Consider the following 20937-nt stretch of genomic DNA (forward strand, 5'->3'; position numbering starts at 1 on the left):
AGCATACGAAAGTCTATTCCAGAGCACTTCATGCAAATCCACCCAGGTTGGTTATCTGCAACAATAAGGAGCCATACCTGATCTATAAAGTAATATACACAGTTTTAACCCTGCAGTTCTCCCAGAAGCACAACACTACTATTTTACATACTACAGGTTACAGACAATTTTAGTGAGATATGAAGTGTTCATCAACACACAAAAAATAATTTCTAATTAAGGCAGTTTGATTATTCACAAGCAGAATATCCACTTGAGCATCAGCCTCTAATGTCGGGCAAGAGAGGGAGTGAGTCTGGTATTAGAACATTTTCGTATCATCTAGGCTCAGTTTTCTGTTACACAAGTGCTTTTCAGACAAAGTCTTGGAATGCACTGCTTGGGATGCAAAACTTTTTGTCTCTAGGGACTATAGTCTGCTAGTTTAGGAGGTGACATGCCTCCTAGTGCTCAGGGGCAGGTAAAGGAGCACGTAAAGGTGGCCTCTTTCAGCCTTCTCATCTGCCGTGTAACCATAAATTGGTTAAATGCAATTCTGCAGCTTGAAGAAGTCAGCTAGAGGACTGAACTTAAAAATATAAAGTGGTACTTATATTTGCATTACCAAATGAAATGTTTAGCCTATTTGCTATCTGAACAACACCAAAATTTTAAATTCTCTGAATTTTTTTTTTTTAAACCATTACAGGAAATATTAATATTTCAGTAGTGCTTTCCATGAGGGATGATGAATCCGTAAGGAAAAGGTAGGCAACAGTAAGAGCCCATCAAAAAAAGGCTTCAAACAGAAGCTGGATCAGACCCATTCAGAGCTTTCCAAACCCCTACATTGATTCTAAAACAAGTGTTTCACTGAACAAGCTCTCAATGAAGAGTGAGCAAAGGAAGCTGAACATGCCCCCACAAGCTACAAGCCAGGCACTAGCACTCTGAACAAGCTGCTGGGAGCAGAATGGCCCCATGCTCCCCATTTAGGTATAAAGTCCCCAGAACACGCAGCTATTCTGAGCAAGGAAGCTGCTCCACTTTGCCCAAAATGCTTAAAGAAGTATTAATAGGGTGAAGAAAAAAAAAAAAAGTCCTACAACTCCAACTTTAATCAGGTCATTACAACACTAACCAGAAGGCAAATAGCTCCAATGTTGCTCAAAGCCAAGGAAGACCTCGACTGGGTCTTCTGGTGATCACAGCAATCGCTAAACTGTTTGAGATTTCAGTTCCTTGCTTATTTTGTGAATCTATAGCTTCATTTCCTTTATTTTTAATGTTCAAGTAAAATGAAACATTTTGCTTGATCCTTTTCCTCACATTTTAAATGTCAACATAAAAACCCCTCAAACTGTCAACAAATTTATATTTGCTATATATTCTTCAGAATACTGCAAAATCTAACATTCAGCTCCTAAAAAACCTCATTTTCTACAGTACATATTAAAAGAAACCTGAAGATACTGAACTTCATGTTAATCCACTGCTGTCTCACTATTAGTACAATACTAGGGTTAGTACAACAAAGATTTTATAACTCCCCATACGACATCGAAACTAAACTTAGTACAGAAAAAACAAGTATTACTTTGATGTAGCTTTCTCTGCATTGTACTATTACATGTTTAAATAATTCTTCCTTAACAGGAAAAAACACCCAGCACGCTAATTTGTCAGTAAAGCAGCATATAACTGAAGAGACATAATTTGCAGGGAGATTTCCTCTGGTTATGCCTTGTTTTGTTTCCTTTAATCTGACATAAGAGTATGTTTGTTGTCTGAATGCATACAAAGAGAATACTTCCACATAAACCACAAATATTTCAAAAAACACACCAAAAATCAAAGCATACACCAATAAGTGGGCAGGACTCTGGCCTCGTGAACTGCTGCATTTTCAAAGACAAAGGCAGAGCCTTCCCCACGCAACCTACACAGCTCCAGCTCTGCTGCACCATCCCACCAGGTCACCTTTGCTTGATTAGCTTATTGAGCTTTTTCAAACACATCTTTTCAATCAAGGACCTTTCCAAGCAAGCTGCCAGCCTGCAGATCCAAAAATAGCTCAATGCACAACCTGGTAACAAAACTCGACTGCCATGGTAATCAGAGATGATATTTCTTTGAAGGCACTGCACCAAAAGATGCATGTTTCCAGCACAAATACAGAATGAAGCCTAATATAAGCCCAATAGGATATATTTGCTGTTCTTACATTAAAAGCATTATGAAACATTCCTGATGCTCATCTTAATCCCAACAAACTGATTTTCTGCTACATACACTCCCCTACTACATTCATTTTAACAGTCCAGCAGCGTGAAGGCATTTTGCCAAGGCTATCTGCTCTCTTTGTGTGATCTGCCCCTTTCTTCTTTTCTTTAGGTTAACTGGGAACATGAAGTACATCTGTACTTAAGACCCACACAGCCTCTATCAAAGAAGTGTCAATTGTCTGAACTTTACTGTACAAATCTGATGTTATTCCTCCCCTCCAAAATGGGAGATTTGGGCATAATTTCTTCCTTTTCTCCATTTTTCTTGTTATTAGCCCACATCATGTGTGCAATGCCAGGGGATTTCACTCTGTCTCATCTGGCGGGTTCTTCGGTTTCTGAGATCTGACACTGATTTAACTACAGGAAAAGGGGGTGGGCCAGAGCATTTTTGTAAATACTTTGCATTTTATCATGCACAATGAATGTCAAGTACATGTCACCCCATTGCTGCATGGTTGAGTTTTTGGCATGTAGCTTGTAGGAATTTTTCTCTTTGTAGATGGTTGATACGATTGGATTTTGTTCATAAAAGAAATGAGACACATACATTAAAAGCTGGCACTATGGACATTTTTTCATGCTGTTCTGCTACACAGCTTTCTTTAAGGGCCAAAATCTTCACTCTCACACTACAGCAAATTTTGTGTGCTTGAAGGAGACTATACTCTTTCCCGTATTCTTTATGTGAGATTTCTTGTTAGATGAGATCTCAGTGAAGGTGGATGTCCACAAATTACTCAGCTGAGACCACTAATTTTTCCTTTGTGACTTAAACAAAATTCTTCAAAGGTGAAAACTTAGTGAGCTAAACGAATGCCTTGGACATATTCCTCCGATTTGCAGAATTCTGAATATGCTGTCAATTTCATATGAAAGATCAGAAAAACAGTAATTGAAAAAACTGCAGTTTAAAAAAAAAGTGGCCTCACAATGTTCCAAAATAAAACACTCCTAATTTTAAATGTTATTTATACAAACCTCATCATATGTTTAGCAAATGTACTACATGCTGTATGAAAATGCCAAAAAGTTTAAATAGGAACTATTTTTTCCTACAATACTCTATGAAAACATCATTAATCATCATAAAAATGGCCTTGTTTTCTTTAGAAAAGATGCATCCCCATTTTACTTTGATGCATATTACAATCTGCTATATATTAAATGTTGTATAATACACGGAGTTAAGCAAAATTTGGATATTTTTTCCCCAAAAAGAAATTTTGGTATTTCAACTTTTGTTTTCAACCTGTACTGTAATTAAAAAAGCGCAAAATTTTCATGCAATGAAAAACTCCTAAGGTGTGACTGTTAAACAACAACATTTCTATTTTCTTCAACAAAACAAAACTTGTCAGCATCCTTAACTGGAATGAATCTATTCTGGTGTTCTGAACCAAATCAGAAAGTTTATTTTAAGTCAGTTTGACATTAAATTGCATTTACATATGGTGCCATAGTACAGTAATGGAAGTAGTACTGCACTAAATTGCACACTGCCAAAACAAAAAAAATAAACAAGTGGAGGGACCATTCTGCACAAGCTCTACTCTCAACCCCTGCTTTTGCATCTGTTACCAGGCACTGTTAAAGAGACAAGATACTGGATCTAGACCTGCCTTTTGGCTGATTGAGTTAACAATTCTTATATTCTTAAATATGCATGTCCTTCAGATTTATTCCTCCTCTCATTCTTCTCCAATGGACTAAGCCCCTAGACTTTTCTGCATCTCTTCCAGGACATTTTAGTCACGTGATGCCCTATGCTCTTTAGATAAAAAGAAATCAGAATGCATCTTAAAGGAAATTCATGAATTTTTAGCAAGCCAAGATTTCCTCAAAAGAACGCTTATGTAGCAAAAGCTGTACCTTGTACTGAAAAAAAAATTTTAATGATAAACAACTAACCAGCTCTTGTAACAAGGCCTGCCTGTTGTACTCAAAATGGACTTTTTTGAGTAAATAAGTAATGGATGGTATTGCGACAAAAGTTTGATCCAAGTATCTTCAAGTCAATGGAATCATCTCCAAAGTCCTCACAGAAACATTCTCAGTAAAATACAAAGGAGGACAGTCACAGCCTCTGTTTTAGGCATCTAATTTAGGTAGGATTCACAGAAACACAAGACTAAATATCTTAGTCTAAAGAAAGAAACAGAGAAACTAAGTTAAATGCTTATACTGCCATAATATACACTGTGTTAATGCTGCTTTCTCTACGTCCTTTTCATACTAGGTTTAAATCACTAATACATTCAAATAAATATAAATCAATGGCTGCTGCCTTTTACTTAGCTTTCATGAGAGTTTTCTCTGCACACAGCGACTAGCTAGGGGAGTTGTTCTAAGAACACGAACAGACCATTTACCTGAAGACTGACACATGCAGTCACACTGGCCTAAAATTAATTTCAAAGACTGTTATTAATTTTGTTGATTTGAAACAGCTTCCTTGAACCAGGGCTACAGTAAGATGACAACCATCTTTTTATCCAGCTCTCAAGAAGAGTATCACTAAGATCAATGGAAAAATTAATTGTATGTCCTTGGGTGAAGGAAAATATTTATGCTTGTAACATAATGAAAGTTTATAAATTCAATTTTTAATCCCAAAGTCTTAAAGTAATACATAGGTTTTCTGCCACACTTGTGATTGTATCCTGTGACTTCCATTTTTAATTACCTGCTCCGCCACAACTATAAATACACTGTCTTTCGGATAGCTTGATACGTAACAATGGGAAAATAAACAAACATAGCTGAAATGCTTTCTTAGCCAGAAGAGCTCTTCAGCTTGCTCTGTTCTAATCAATTCATGAGTGCTGTTCATAGATCATGCATGGATCACGTATCTACAAAAGGAAATAATAATGAAGCCAAGATGTTGTTTACACCAACACTAGAAACAAATGACAGCAAGAGTCACGAACTAGCACAGGAACTGGTTTACAGTTTCCTATCCATACATTTTTCTAGTTACACAGTTCTTAAAGTGGTTTTTCTTGTGGACAGTCTATCATCAATCAAATTAAAAATACTTCATTTCAGTTTTATCTTGAAGTGCAATAGATGTTATTTTAACAGCATATCACAAACGATAAATGCAGTATCTAAAAGCTAAAATCGCAAATAAACACCAATAATAAATACTTGCTTAGAATTACAAAACCTTTTTAATGGAATATCTATGTGCTCAATGAAAGGCTCTTCCTTCCCACTCCCATTGCATTTATCTATAAACAACATCTACATGTCACAGTGGTTGAAACAAAAGATGGAGCCTCTTCAAGGAGCTTGGATGTGGCTCAACCTCATAATATCTATGCATCAAAAACACCATTGATATATTCTATACAGTCAGTGGTTGACCAGCTGGTAAGATATCCTGTATTGTGAACACAGCTCGCTATGCAAAGCTAAAAGCTTTCTTGATACATCCGCACAACTGCTTTAACAAAGCAGCAGCCAGGAGCAAGCCACAGCAGTGGAGAAATCGAGTTACAGTTTTTATTATTTTATCCATTTCTCTTTTAAAAATGAAAAAGGGAATGCAGAAAAAAGTGAGTCTTTAGAGAGTGTTCTAAGTGCAGCACTCTAAAAACACCCCTGAAGAAAACTATAGTGAGATAAATTTTCAAATCCACAATATAGATGCCATAAAATAGAAATTGCATATGCCAAGAAACAGCGTCATCTTGCATATGACTGTAATGCATCTTAGTGTCATGTGACAAACTGTTAGCTACTAATTAATTTAAATCTCATAATACTGAAAATCTCTCTGTCCACCTCTACATATAATGCTAAAGGCTATAAAAAACATAATAAGTCAAAAACACTAATGCACTGATTTTCATTCCTCATTTCTAAATGCTTTATCAGTGAGAAAAGCCAATCATTTAAAAAATAAGGAAGGCAAATTCATGGAAGACTCCAACACCATTGCTATGCCTCCTTTTAGGTCCTCTAATAATTAAAAGAGCAGATAAACCACAACATGCCATACTGCAAACTGGAAAAACTGCAGAACACATCAGTAACAGACTGCACGTCCACAAGCTCAGAAAACCAAAGACCAAAACTGTAATGTGATCTTATTTGGCTTACGGGTTTGGGGATCCACCTCCTGAAGAATTTCTGTTTCTTGTCATGCTCGTCCATTGCCCTCTGTTCACAAAATGCAGCCCACATAACTAGATAAAGTCCCTCACACAACCTTCAGAGAGATACGTCTAAATTAGGCTGTATATCAGAGCATATGAAGACAGCTTTAGCACAAAGAAAACTGGAAAATGTCACTGTCCTAACAAGAAGTAAGGAGGAAGAGCTCAAGATTTCTGTGCCCTAACAGTGACCCACTTGTTTCATCTTCCTCTGAATACTGAACAGCCTTCACAGCTATTTAATCTGCAAAGATTGCAAAAAGTCTGTGTGACAAATTGGTAGTTTTAATGTTTATTTTGTTTATAATGTTTATTTTTGCCAAGAGTCTCAAAATCATTCTGCTCACCAGTGACTGAGCATATGCAATATTGTAGGGAAATATGGAAGAATATAAAAGGAAAAATTGTATTCTTCAGAAAAAAATAACACCACACACCATTAATATTAATAAAGTTAACATTAGACACAGTCTGACCTCGTGAATTACCCAGGAGATGCGATTAAGTGCAATCAGGATTCCAAGCACTATAATGTTGGGAATAGTGTCTCTGACCTAAATGCTCTTCTCACCATGAAATGTCAGCAATAATGACCTCAAAAAACTTCACCCTGAATTTGGTGTGCCTTTGATAAAATACTATGATAGATCTGCAAGATAATAACAACTTATAAACTTATATGGTCTTCGTGATTAAGCATGACATTTTTCCTATACGAAGTGCCAAAACTGGAAAAAAAGGCCAAAAGGTCACAAACCGAGGAAGAAGCCTTTCAGAAGAGAGGACCGCTGCAAAGCCAGTGCTGCAAGCGTGATCCACAGGGGCTCTCTCTGACAAGCCTACTGGGACAGTTTTGAAGTGACCAGTTAAACGCCTGTGGAGATCCGGCTCCCTAGTTACTGATTGACCTATATATTTTTGGCATCAGTTATGCCCCAGAGAATCTGATTTGACAGGCAGTTAAAAGTCCACAGTTAAATAAATTCTGAAATAACCAAGACAAGCAGACTAGCTTCCTAAGAAGATTAGTTTCTTCTGTTCATCAGGATATTTGGGGACCCTGTAAGAAAGTAAAAATAGACACCATTTTGAAAGAATAAAGCCTTGCAATATTTCGTATGCCAAACAGCTAATATATATGCACATACAACAGCCCCAAAAATAATTAAAACATGTAAAATAATCCCGTGTCATGACCATCACGAAGCAAAACCATTCATCAGGATACATTCACATGCAAGGGCTGGCTCTCAAGTAAAGTGGTTGCTGCAGTTTAGTTAACCACTCTGAAAGGCACCGTGGACATTTGTAGGTATGCTGGTTGTACACAGCTGATGTTCGTAACTATTTTAAGGTTAGAAAGCAGACTACAGGGACTGCTTTGTGGCCATGGGAAAAGTAATTCAATCTGCAAGATTAAACCTGTCTTTGAAAAAATTCACCCAGATTTGTTTTTGCCGTAATTGTTTTCTTGCTCTCATCATCACTGCTGCATTGAACCTCTCCAGAAGCCAGAAGGACAAAGAGTCACATCAGGAAGTAATAGGCAGAAAAGACACTTACAAAGCTAATCATAGAGTCAAACAGGGAGGCAGCTGGATATTGTAAGACTGTGAGCAGTATGGGGACTTATTCCAGCACAGTGTGAGGAAAGAAGATTAGGACAGAGAGATGAAATGAAAGGACAAGCATCTTGAAGGGTCTTTTATTGCTCCTCAAGAGTAAGACCTAAACACTTCAGGAATTCAGATATTATTGTACAAAATAATATTTTGATTATTTCTTACAGTGATGAATAGATTACTGCTGAAAAGAGTGGGTAAGTGGCATACTGCTATTGTACTGGTATGTACTGTTTCCCATTCTCCTGTTTATTCCAGCGAACGCAAAGGCTTCATGTTAAACCTAAATCCTCTATCCTCCTCTAGAATTATTTTCCAGCAGAATCTAAGTTTCAGCTGTATGACATGACTCCAAATAAAAAAAGCATTGTCAAGGAAAAGATACTTGTTGTGCAATTATAGCCTTTCTGAATCACAGAATCATACAGTACCTGTAGATGCATCCACTGTGAAAAAGGAAGAAAATTCTCCCGGGACCAGTTCATATGTGACAACACCATATATTCCCGAATCTCTGTCTGTGGCAACAATGTTGATGATCTCTGTTCCTGGCTGTGTGTGACTGCTGATGCTCGTCACATAGATGGCTTGTTCAAAAACAGGTTGATTATCGTTAATATCTTCTATCTCGATGCGAACAAAAGCTTGGGCACTCAGCCCACCCTGTAGGATATATCAGAAAGATAAAAACAAAAATCTAGGTCAATTTTATAAGTGTACACATTAGAATGATGCACATCTGGATTCAGCCCATTGTTAGGAAACAGAACATAATGCAACAATATTAAGCAATGAAAATGTCTGTTAAAAACAACTTATGGTATCTGTAGTACCCAAAAATACTCCATTTAGGCAGGCTACATGCTCAGAACCACTCCAGTGGGCTGACTGTACACAAAGAAGTTCAACTTCTTACAACAGTGACGCCTGAACACAAAGTTATTTTTGTTAATACTAACAAGCACTACACATGTCAAATCCTTGCTAGTCTAACCTCACTTGTTCTTCCTATAATCACCTACACACCACTTATTCCTTCACAGATGAAAGTCAGGGCTTTCTGCCCCAGAAACACATGCCCCTCAGGGGACTGTGGTGCTCCAGTAAAGCAGGAATAACTTCTTTCTGTTTATGAGTACTTCAGGTTTAAAAGTGTAACCATCACAACAACGACTATGAGGCTTTTTCAGCTACTGATTAGGAACACAGATTGAGAGCAGAGCAGTGCAGGACAGCCAAAAGCTGACCAGTCAGGCTGCTGACTGCAAGACCTGTCCTCAGTTTACCACCCTGGCAGGTTTAAGCAGTTCTGCTCATGCAGTGTGTGTGTATCTACACCCCTATATATATATTTGTGTATATATGTGTGTATATATATATATCTCTGTATGTCTGCACATGTGCTTGTATACATACCCACACCTTTACTTTGTGTACACAGAGACAGAGCAATACCAAATTCGACTGAAGGACATAGCTGTAACAATTTATTGATGTCAAATTTGTAACAGATTACATAACATTATTTCTAGCACATCTGTGATTTTGCAGGGAAAGAGGTCTCACCACGCTTTCTAGGGTGCCTGGCTCAACTTCTCTGCTCTTGTTTCTTTTGCCTACACAAAGAGCTGGGAAAAAAGCCAGCCCTTGGTAGCAGTGTTGACACTTGTGTCCCCAGCCCAGCCTGTGCACTGCTCTCCACACGGTTGAAGCTCCTGCAACAGGCGCCCACCGAGAGCCATTGAAATACCACGTGGGCAACCATGGAACTACGTTTAGCCTTGCTCCACAGTAAAACCAGAGACGTGAGGAGCAACTCCGAGATGACTTCTCAAACAACGCTACAGCAAAGTCACGATTTGCCATGGCAAAGTGCTGAATTTTGTGACAATCTGGAAAAAAGACAATTCTTTGGGTGCTCAAGTGTAGACCTCACAGGGCCCTGAGTGAAATAAATGGCAATTTACTTCTCAGAGGCACTACCCCGTACTCCCTGCGGACTCCCTCCATCAGTCTGGAGGGCTTCATATTTCCAAGGTTATTTTACAGCCATAACAACTATACACTTTTTTAAAAGAGAACAGCTCCACTTGTGGCACAGCTAACGGTGAATCCTGGGGCACTGACATGTACAAAGGAGGCACAAAGCAGCACACATATGTATAGACTGCATGCGCTGTATGCAGTACATTAAGATACAAACTGAGGAAGAAGCCTGCACTTTTCAAAGTCTATGTTTCAATGGCTTCAGTATAAAAGACAAAGAAAGCTGGACAAGCAGCGTAATTTATCAAAAAGCAAGAGATGAAGAACAAAGTTTTTTTCTATGCAGTATTTTTTGTAGGCAGTGAGTTACTAAGGTTTCAGTATTATTATTACAAGTTCTTCAGAGTCCAAATAAATACCGACCTACATAACCGGCAGAGTTTACATATTTAATGAATGATTTTTCTGGTACTCATTTAAAGATGAGCAGTAACAGAAAAGGTGGTAATGCCATACTCTAAATTGACAGGCAATTTCATAATCTGCTGCCAGTGATGTAAATTCAAAGAGTTCAGAAAACACACTATAAATTTCCCAAAAATGTATCATTGCACTTCAGCCTTGAAGCCCAAGCCTGGTCTATTCTTTCCATGATAAAACTTCCACTTACAATCTCATCACATCAAATCGGGAATTATGCCTGTTTATTTTTTTGTTCTTTCTTTGAAAGGAAACACACTTTCATGAAAGAAAAAATACTCTTACTATTCAGGTGAACTGCTTACCTACTTGTCCCTCAGCATGTCAATGCTCCTATTCTAAGCAACAGACCTGGAAAGTCATTATGTGCAATTACATATAAAATAAATGGTTTTGAAGAAACCCAGGCATAGTATTGGAGTCAATACTATCAGGCAGCTTTAACCAAGTGTTCTGTGACAGAGAGGGTGGTTTATGCACAATATGTGAAGCTAAAGCTCAGTCTTTCCTCTTTTTCAAATTTTTCACATATGTGCACTTTAATTGCCTATGCAAACATTCTCAGAGCATTTAAATTGAATTTTGAAAGTCTGCTTCCTAAGTTAAGTAGTAACACCTCTCTGCCTAAGGAAGCATATAATCCTGAGTAAACTCAGTAAGTGATAATCTTGAGCATACATTACAGATGTGATCACAATCCTCTATATAACTGTACCTTCATATTTAGCAGATGCACTTGCATATGCAGTTAGATGAGATGTATGATCTAAAGCACTGTATTTAAAATTCTTAGTTTGTTATTCTAGTTTCTACAAGTACATCTAATTTTCAAGTAGTTTTCAGCATTCAAAAGGCCTGATCTTTAAAAAAAAAAAAAGAGAAAAGGATAAAAAGACATAAGACTCACAAAGATAGAAATCTAGAAAAGATGGCAACTAAAAGTCATCTTATCTTAATACTAATAAACTGGTGATGAAAAGAAGCATCCTTGTTTCTTTTACAGGGAATGCTAGGTCTTCAGTTGTTCAGCTGCTACATAATGACTGCAAGAGGTTCAATACACCATTGGCAGGCTGTTTCACTCAAGTGAAGCTGCCTGCATTGCAAGTCTGCAGACCACCTCCCTGCTGTCAAAAGCACTTTCATACTGCCCTGCACAAGACCACCTCAGTCACAACAGATACCCTGTAAGTCCTTGCAGCACTCACAAGGTCTTCAGAGCACTCTCCCTGAACTGGAGTACTGGACATGCCCTGTAGCCTGCACATAAAAAAGCGGCTCTGTGCCACTGTGCTGCTGTCCGCCAACAGCTTCTAACAAGAGGACAGGGAAGGAGCTGCCCAGATTAGCAGATGGACACACTGAATAGTCTCCCTCCACGCTGCATCCCCAGCTCAGTCAGGTCTGCCCAAGGGCTGCAGGGCTTCACCCCCATGCTCCAGAGCAAAGGCAGGCTGCACACTCTTCTGCTTCTCTCCACCACTGCCTGGCAGAAATTACTCCCATGGGCTTTTTCCTATGACATGGACACTGTTTCCTTTGGAGAACCTATGTCCCAAAATCAGCAGATCTTAGTCCAGGCAAAGGCTAACAGATGTGCAGGGTTAAGAGAGAAGCACTGGTGAAATGAGTCCCGCGACTGGAGCGCTGGGATGGAGGGCTACAGGCTGTTCAGGAGGGATGGCCAGGGCAGGCGAGGTGGAGGTGTCACACTGTGCGTAAGGAAGAGGTTTTATTGCACAGACCATATAGTTAGTGATGATGTGGTTGAGAGCTTCTGGATGAGGATTAGGGGGATGGAAAACAAAGATGTTGTAGTGGGTATCTGCTACCAATCACCCAGCCAGGATATAAGCACTGGTGAGTTATTCTACAGGCAATTAGGAGAAATTTCTGGATCTGTAGCCCTGGTCCTTATGGGGTGTTTCAACTTCCCAGACATCAACTGAGAATATCATACTGCTGTGACAAGCAGGTCCTGGAAATTCTTTACATCTGTAGGAGATACTTTTTGTCACAGGTACTCAGGAAGCCAGCTAGGAAAGATGCCCTCATAGACCTGCTGTTTGTGAATGAAGGATTTGTGGGAGAGGTCATGGTAGGTAGCTGTCTTGGCCACAGTGATCATGAAATGCTTGAGTTTAAAATTTTCAGTGTAATGAGAAAAAAGGACAGCAGAGTTGCTACCCTGGACTTCAGGAGAGCAAACTTTCCGCTATTCAGGGAACTATTTGGCAGAGTACCCTGGGATTCTGCTGTTGAGGGCTTAGGAGTCGATGAGTGCTGGTCAGTCTTTAAGAACCACCTTTTAGAAGCAGAGGAGCAGGCAATTCCACTGTGCTGTAAGTCAAGCAAGTGGGGCAGAAGACCAGCTTGGCTGAAGAGGGAACTCCTCATGGAAGTCAAGAGGAAAAAGAAATTTTCAAGTACACTAATAGCAAGAAGAGGTCTAAAGAAAACACTGGAGCTATACTTTTTGAAGATGGTCATCTGACTAATAGGGATGAAGAAAAAGTGGAGGCATTCAGTCTGGTTTTTGCCTCACTCTTTATGCTGATCTCTTCTCCCTGGTATCCCATGATAGGACACGTAGTAATGGTTCAAAGCTGTGCCAGAGGAGGTTTAGACTGGACAAGAGGAAGAGTTTTTTCACTGAGAGGGTGGTCAAACACTTGAACAGGCTTCCTTGTGAGGTGGTTGATGCCCCAAGACTGTCACTGTTCAAGAGGCATTTGGATAATGCCCTTAACAATATGCTTCAATTTGGTCAGCCCTGAACTGGTCAGGCAGCTGGACTAGATGATCATTGCAGGTCCCTTCCAGCTGAAATAGTCTGTTCTATTCTACCACTACAGTGGGCATGGCTTCCTTAGGCCAACGAGTTAGGATGAAAGACACATGTCCTCAAGTGTCTCCAACCCTAACAACATCAAAAAGCTGTGACTGTAGTCCAGAATAAAAAGGAAACTCAAACAAAAAGCTCCATCTTTCCCTCCTCACTCACAATGTGACCAAGGAAAAATACAAAAAAAAAAACAAAAAAAAGCTGTGGAGCACGGACACATTTAGAAGGTACCTGAAACACTATATACTAGTGAATCCTGGAATACGCCAAAACCAGAGCCTAACAGAGTCAGACTCGGGAAAAACAGACAAAATGACAAAAAAGGCACTGGGGCATGGATTTTCAAACCAACCCACCAAAAAGCCTCCCAACACCTTTCAGTGTCAGCCTTCAACTCATTATTAAGGACAGCCCTATCACAGCACTCAAGAACTTCACTCACAGAAAACATAACCAAGGCAGTTCACTCTGCAAAGGGAAAGGACAAAAAAAACCCTCCACAGACCCAAATCTCTGGACTTCTCAGTGACTTAATCAGTACGAATGCTCCCACCAACTCTCACAGGATGTTTATTTAACACCAGTTCAACAGAATCTGTTTTCCACTTGCCTCTAGTGTGCAATTTCAGTTCTCCTATTACACTTTCTACACAGCGCATAAAAGACATGGCCAACAAGCTACAAAGCCGTGTAATGGAGTAGGCATGAACAGGTGGAGGAAACAGAGTTTTGCTGCAAGATAAACTGAGCACCACCTGGAAAATGCTTTCTTTTCCTCCTCACTTCTAATTAACTTTGTTATTTCCTTTCCTCTTCACCTTTCTCCCTCCTCTCTGTCAACAGTGACCCTTCACTCTTCTTCTGTCTTTTCTGCACACATTTCTCCTCTGATCACAGCCTCCACTTTGAACCCCACACCTAACATCTTTAATCCATCAAAAGCAGCAGCAGAATGCCAGGAGATAAAACATCCTCTACAGTTCTGCTGTAAAGGTGGAGAGTGGCTCAACGTAAGTTCAGGTATACCGAAAATACTGAACAGCTAATAATTTAGGTGCTTTAGTATTTAGGTGTCAGATGAGCTAATTTTTAGAAGAGGAATCAATGGGATCTACAAAGTGCCAAGTTCAGTAAGAAGATCAAGTCCTGCCTGTCACAAACAAGGCAATCAAAAACTGAATCCCCCTCCCACTTCTGAAAACGCAAGGTCCCTAAAGGAAGATAAATGACACACCAATTTAAAAATGAAACAATCTATAGTTTCAATACTGTGGCTGTTTTCCTTTAACTGTTGGCATTCCAAAATGGGCACATAGACTTGCTTCTGCTGGAAAAATTACAGACACTATCCTAACTAGAAGACTTACATTCTTAAATTATTAGACATTCAAATAAGATAAAGTCAGGAAACAAACATACAAACCAACAAAAAATATTCTTATATACTTGTTTCTGCTCAAAAGAAATCTATAGGGAAGGAAAGGCACACTGCTAAAGGCACTATTAATACAAGAGAATGCTTCTGTAGCCTCTGAAATAAACACTGAATAGTCATAGCTAAAGAAAAAAAAGCAGATGAATTGCTTAACTATTGCACATGTATCCAAATTCAACAGCATAAAAATATACCCTCAACTACTACAGTCTCAAAATGCAACAACTAATACCAAGCATCAACTGCAGCTATTTAAGTTCATCTACTCATGAATATGGAAAGCATAGTTCACCAAGTTTCTTCAGGGTACTTTAAAAAAAAGCATAGACATTTTAATGAAAAAAATACAGGATTTCTAGCACAACTGTGTTTTTAAAATTTTATATTAGATACGCTTAGCACAGTATCTTAAATGCAAGTTTAATATTCAAGGTATGAAATAAAGACTATATAGCCTGAAATAATCTCAGTGTTTTTCAGCTCAAATTGTGCTGCAAAATGTGACCTGAATAACATTTTTTGAAGTGTCCTTATGCTAATTTTAATATTTGAGGCCAATCAGTAACCTTCTTCAGCCTGTTAGCAGTTCACTACTAAAACTGAAGAAAGGTAAGAAAAGTAGCATCTGGTCTCCTTCTGGGCCTCCCACTGCAAATCGCCTTTGGATACTTTCATAACAAAATGAACCCAGGAATTATTTTCTTCCAGTCTTTTTCAGGAGTCACGCTACCAAAATTTTCCATTACATGGCACCAGGTAGACCAAGCATCCACAGCTAGACAGCAATGTGTTCCCACCACAACAAACGTGTCCTCACCCTCCTTGCCAAACAGAGATCTGAACTGGACGATTTCAGGCACATACAACTACGCTGCCAACGCTGTACCATGAATACCCACTTCCAAGCACCAGATCTGGTAAAGTGGGAAAACTTGCAGACATGCTGCTGCAGGGAGGCTGTACCAAGCACAGCAGCAGCAACGGCATCAGCCGGCTAGAAAGGACAAGGAATTTATCCAAGAAAATCACTGGCACCCACAGTAGCCACGCAGCTCTAGCACAAGTCACAGGTTTGTTACTGCTGCAGGCATCTTGAAAGCAGGGAGCAGGGGTAACCTGGAGTCCACTGGTTCCAAGAGGAGGAGGAAAATCAGCAGGGACTAACATCTCCTAGAAGCAGTTTTCAACAACTTAATTAGGACTAATTGGAGATTTCACAGCCAATTTTATCAGTTTGGGTCAAAATTTATGGTTCATGAAGCATCACTTTCCACACTCTGTAGGGGTAAGAAATTTTATTCAAATTCAAGCAATTTTTACATGCTCATTACATTCTCATTTAAAAGTATACAGCACATCCAAATTTGCAAATACATTTACAAATCTGGCAGTATGGAAAGGCGAAACTTACCCCATCCACAGCTTTTACTAAGAGATCATACGTGGCTGGATCTTCTTCTCTGTCAATGTCTTGAGATACACAGATCTGACCAGTACGTGGGTCAATCTGGAAGGCTTTGGATTTTTCATAATAATGAAATCCATCGTAAAGAAAATACTCAATTTCACCAAACTGGTCAGCATCTGCATCTGTTGCCTTGACCTGCAGGGAAACAATACAGATAAAAAATTAAGCCAGCGAAACTACTACTTATTCATTAAAAAAAAAAATCACAGATGCTTTGTTTTAGAGTTACCTGTTCATGCTGTAAAAGCAGAAGTGCATACACACAATAAACACACTCTGCCACCTAAGCTGTCTGCCTGCAGTTTGTAAAATAATGACTCAGCTACTGACAGTGTAATTATTGCAACAAGTGCAGAAGATTGACTAGACCTGCCTGTAACATTACTTGTTTATGTCAATAATTATCTCAATCAAGTGGACTTCCCGTGACTGGAAAGGCCATACACATTAAGCCACGTTAGTAGGCCATACTTTAAGCTACTTTCCCTACATACTATTTAACCAGTGGAGGTAGGTCTTATGAAAACTACACCACACACAGATGGGAAAATTGCTGCAGGACATTCTTACCTAATGTATTTTCTAAAAGACTCCCCAGAGTTAAAGCTAGTATTTCATTTGAAATGGTGGCATGGTGAGCCATACAAATTAAGGACTGGAGGGAGTTTAATCTCCAGTCCTCTCTCCAAGGAGCCAGAGCCACACCAACACAACTAAGCATAACCACAACGTGCACGCGCAACACAAAGCAAGAGATGCACAGACTGCAGTAAGTCCCTGCGAGAGACTTAATTACCTTGTCAGTGTAGTCTTGCATGTACCTGTAACTGCTGAATGACAAACAAGCCTAATATCCTTTCTTTTCAGCTATATTTACATTTAAAAAGCAGCATGAATTCTGCTGTAAATCCCAAACAAATGTTGTAAATAACTACTTTAAAGAAAGACTTCCTTTCAGAGGGAGATTCCTCTGCAACCACATGGTATAAAATGGGAAAAGATATATATATATATATACACACACACACTCATACACACACTAAGCCCTGCTGACAAGAAAAATGGGTGGCAGGAGAAAACTTAAATGGGTGATGGTTAGGGACTGTAACAGGGCAATGCTAGCCATGGGTTGAGGGGCCCTGATCCCAGGCACAAAATGGCTATTTCCACACAGAAACACATGAGCTCCTCCCCTTCCTTCCAGCTATGCTCAGTCTTCTTGGGTTACCAATGGATCAGACTAGACCAGTATGTTCAGTCTACATACACAAGATGCTTTCAGAAGCCTGTGAAAACCTGGGGTGACCTTCAACATGCTGCATCACATTCCCTCAGCTGGGTTTTACAGGACTCACAAAGCATTACACAAACTGTAGGGAGTCACTACTCTTCAGTGAAATGTGCGATTAAGGCACTGACTAGTCTAGAAAGCCTAAAACCCCAATAATTTAAAACCATCAGGTGATTTTAAATTTTAATACAGACCATACCTGAAAGTTTTTTTTCCTAACACTAAAATTTTTCTTTTTACACACATGGGGGGAGATAGAAATCAGCATACCCCTTAGAATATTTTAATAAATGCTTACCGTAGTAATAGGTTTTGCCAATACCATATACATATGCCATGAGTGAGGAGGGGCTGAGGGAACTGGCTTGTTTAGCCTGGAGGCAAGAAGATTTTGGGGGGATTTAATAGGAGCCCCCCAGTGCCCGAGAGGAGGTTACTGGAAAGACAGCGCCAGGCTCTCTCCTCAGGTGTAAGGCAGCAGACGGGGAAACGGCAGTGACAAGCTGAAGCTGGAGAGGTACTGGCTGGACCTAAGGCAATATTTTTGCTATGAAGATGATTCAGCACTAGAAGAAGCTCCCTTCCCAGAGAGGCTGAGGTCTCCATACTCAAGTTTTGAGACCCAGCTGGACACAGGCTGAGCAGATGGGGCTGCACCAGAGACCTCCCACTGGCCCCTCCATCCCCAGCAGGACCAAGGAGTAAACACTGCCTGGCTGCGTTGGCAGCGCGACACAACTGTGCTGCTTTGCCAGCCACCAAAAGTCAAGTCAACAGGATGCTGAAGCGTGAAACTCTTGCTTGTTCAACAAGAAGTGGTTAAATAAGTATTTGATAAACAGAATAGGTCTCTATATTGCACCTTCAATTTTACAGCTCTCTGATAACAAAGTATTTTGTGCCAAGTTTGGCTCTTCTCTAGCACGTTCCATTGTGAAAGTTTTTACTTAAATTTACAAAGATCTCAGAAGAAAATGATTTACAAAAATAACTATACATTAGAAGAACCAGCATTTTTAGTTCTCAAATTTGTCATTATTGAAGATACTTAAAGGACTTCTCCTCCATTGGTTTCATTTTCTACTTGTTCTTCAAAGATGATCAGTCCCGTGTTTTTCCTCCATCAGCCTACCCATGCAAGTACAATGCCTGAAGACCTTAACGGAGCTTTGGAAACATTATTATCATGATGTCCACGAGTTAAAACTGGCGGGAGTTCACAGAGGAGACCTGTGCCTGCATCTGACCCAGGTTGGTAAGGTGAGACCCACAGCCATCAACCACAGACAGGGCAAAGGCAGGGGTCTGCACATGACTGCCCATACAGATAGATGTCTGGCATGGTTTTAGGCACGGTCTCCAAAAGGACCAACCACAACAGGCCAGGGACTACTCGCAGCAGTAAGTTTGGATGAGGTCATTCTGTTCTGGGGATGTAAATGAATTTAGCTGCACGGACACAAGCTGTGCCAGGTCATTTGGCCTTAGGGGCCCAGAACAGCCCTTGGCTGCTTCTCCTAATAATACAAACATGGCCTTAAAGACTAGTCAATGCCTTCATCACACGCTTACTTTTTCGCCCACAGAGGAGTTGTTTTGGCATTAGGATGCTGAAATGGACTGAATTAAAACCAAATGGAAGAAAACATGGCTTGGGAAGGCTGAAAAGCATAGAAGTGCAGAAAGGGAAACCATGTAAAAAGTGCCAAGGCAAATTATAAAGCTAAAACTTACTCTTGACCAGTTACTTCCATCAAAGTTTTAAAAAGACAGATAGCCCAAAAGACAGACATGTTATTTCAGGGTTTTGGGTTTTTTTTGCTTCTTGCAGTTGTTTGTTTGTTTGTTTTTAAGCACCCTGTGGACTTCTCTGCCTCTGCACAGAATGCCTGAGATATGCTGAATTTCAGAAGAGGCATCACTGTGACTGTAATTGTGCCACACTCCAACGCATCTTTCTCCCCTCACAATGGTTTCTCACAGCACTGAAGGCCGTTAGACCAGAGTTTCTTGTGCTGCAAACAGAAAGCTCCTCTACAGGAGCCCCGCAGTCACAGAGCCCTTCACGCTCCTTTCATGCCCTTGCAGTTTGTGTCCCACAGCTGCAGCACAGGGTGCAACACACAGCCACTCCTGACCCCGGTCCAACCACTTGTTCCGGGTAAGTGAAAGGCAAAACTCGCACTCAACTTCAGCAGGACAAAAACCGGTCCTAAAAATGCTTTACAGCTATATATAAATCAAGTCTACCACACACATATTTCACCACCCTTGTACTTTGTTATTCCTATCATAAAAAAAATAACAAAACATAAGCCTAGTGTGCTCTCAGTACTTTGCCACCCTGATGCTATGGAACAGTAATTCACTTGGTCCTTATAAGAAAATATTTCAATTAATTTCTTGTGTCTGAAATTTAATGTGGGTGATAATACTGAAAAGTCCTGTCTCCTTGTTTCTGCACGCAATTACATGTGTAAATGCTAACATTTATGCCTTCATTTGAGCATGGGTTATTAATAACCGGTGTGAAATTCGAGGGTATTGTTAGAAGCTTAGCCCATTAAGTTCCGTGACTTGTTTTCTTTCTTGTAAATTATGCAGTCCTCAGACTTTGCACAGTACATGCAAAGGAATAATGAATTACGAATTTAAATAAAAATGCTTCAGTTCAAAGCAATACAAATTTGAAGGTCTAATTGTGATCAATTTTAATTACTTTAATCATCTCTCAGACAGCAGAACTAAGTGGCATCAATTTCTGCATTTATAAAAACATGATCTTTCTCCCTGTTCAAGTCCTTTGCATCCATTCAACTTCCACCCACTTAATGGTCCTTTTTTTAATCACTCAGCAATTTTGCCTGTAGAATCTCTGACTCGAAAAAGGGAAGAATCTGGAATTCAAAGTGAACGAAAAATTTACTGTAGCAGACAGAGCTGAGGTTGCACGTGAGGTCAGGGGAGCAATTACCAATTATCAATGCAAGCTGATTTAGAAGGAGGAACCCAGTGAAAACATGCTAATAGATTCAAGCTTTCAGATACAGATGAAGGGAACAAGTTATCACAGATTTTAGAAGTTAAAGCATATGGTAGTCACGGTCCAGAACGTATCACAGAATCACAGAATGGTAGGGGTTGGAAGGGACCTCTGTGGGTCATCTAGTCCAACCCCCCTGCCGAAGCACGGTCACCTACAGCAGGCTGCACAGGACCTTGTCCAGGCGGGTCTTGAATATCTCTAGAGAAGGAGACTCCATAACCTCCCTGGGCAGCCTGTGCCAGGGCTCCGTCACCCTCAGAGGGAAGAAGTTCTTCCTCATGTTCAGCTGGAACTTCCTGTGCCTCAGTTTGTGCCCATTGCCCCTTGTCCTGTC

General features: G+C 39.9%; 1 protein-coding gene across 1 annotated transcript in view; it reads right to left on the bottom strand.

Moving 5' to 3' along the window:
• Positions 1-20937, bottom strand: part of DCHS2 (dachsous cadherin-related 2) — a 125820-nt gene that overhangs the window by 60959 nt on the left and 43924 nt on the right. Inside the window, exons 2-3 of the mRNA XM_075422108.1 lie at positions 16210-16401; positions 8484-8715 (exon numbers count right to left, since the gene is read on the bottom strand). Coding sequence (XP_075278223.1) covers positions 8484-8715; positions 16210-16401 — 424 coding nt within the window. The remainder of the gene's footprint in view (positions 1-8483; positions 8716-16209; positions 16402-20937) is intronic.

This window comes from Opisthocomus hoazin, chromosome 5, assembly GCF_030867145.1.
Source record: "Opisthocomus hoazin isolate bOpiHoa1 chromosome 5, bOpiHoa1.hap1, whole genome shotgun sequence".
NCBI lineage: Eukaryota > Metazoa > Chordata > Aves > Opisthocomiformes > Opisthocomidae > Opisthocomus > Opisthocomus hoazin.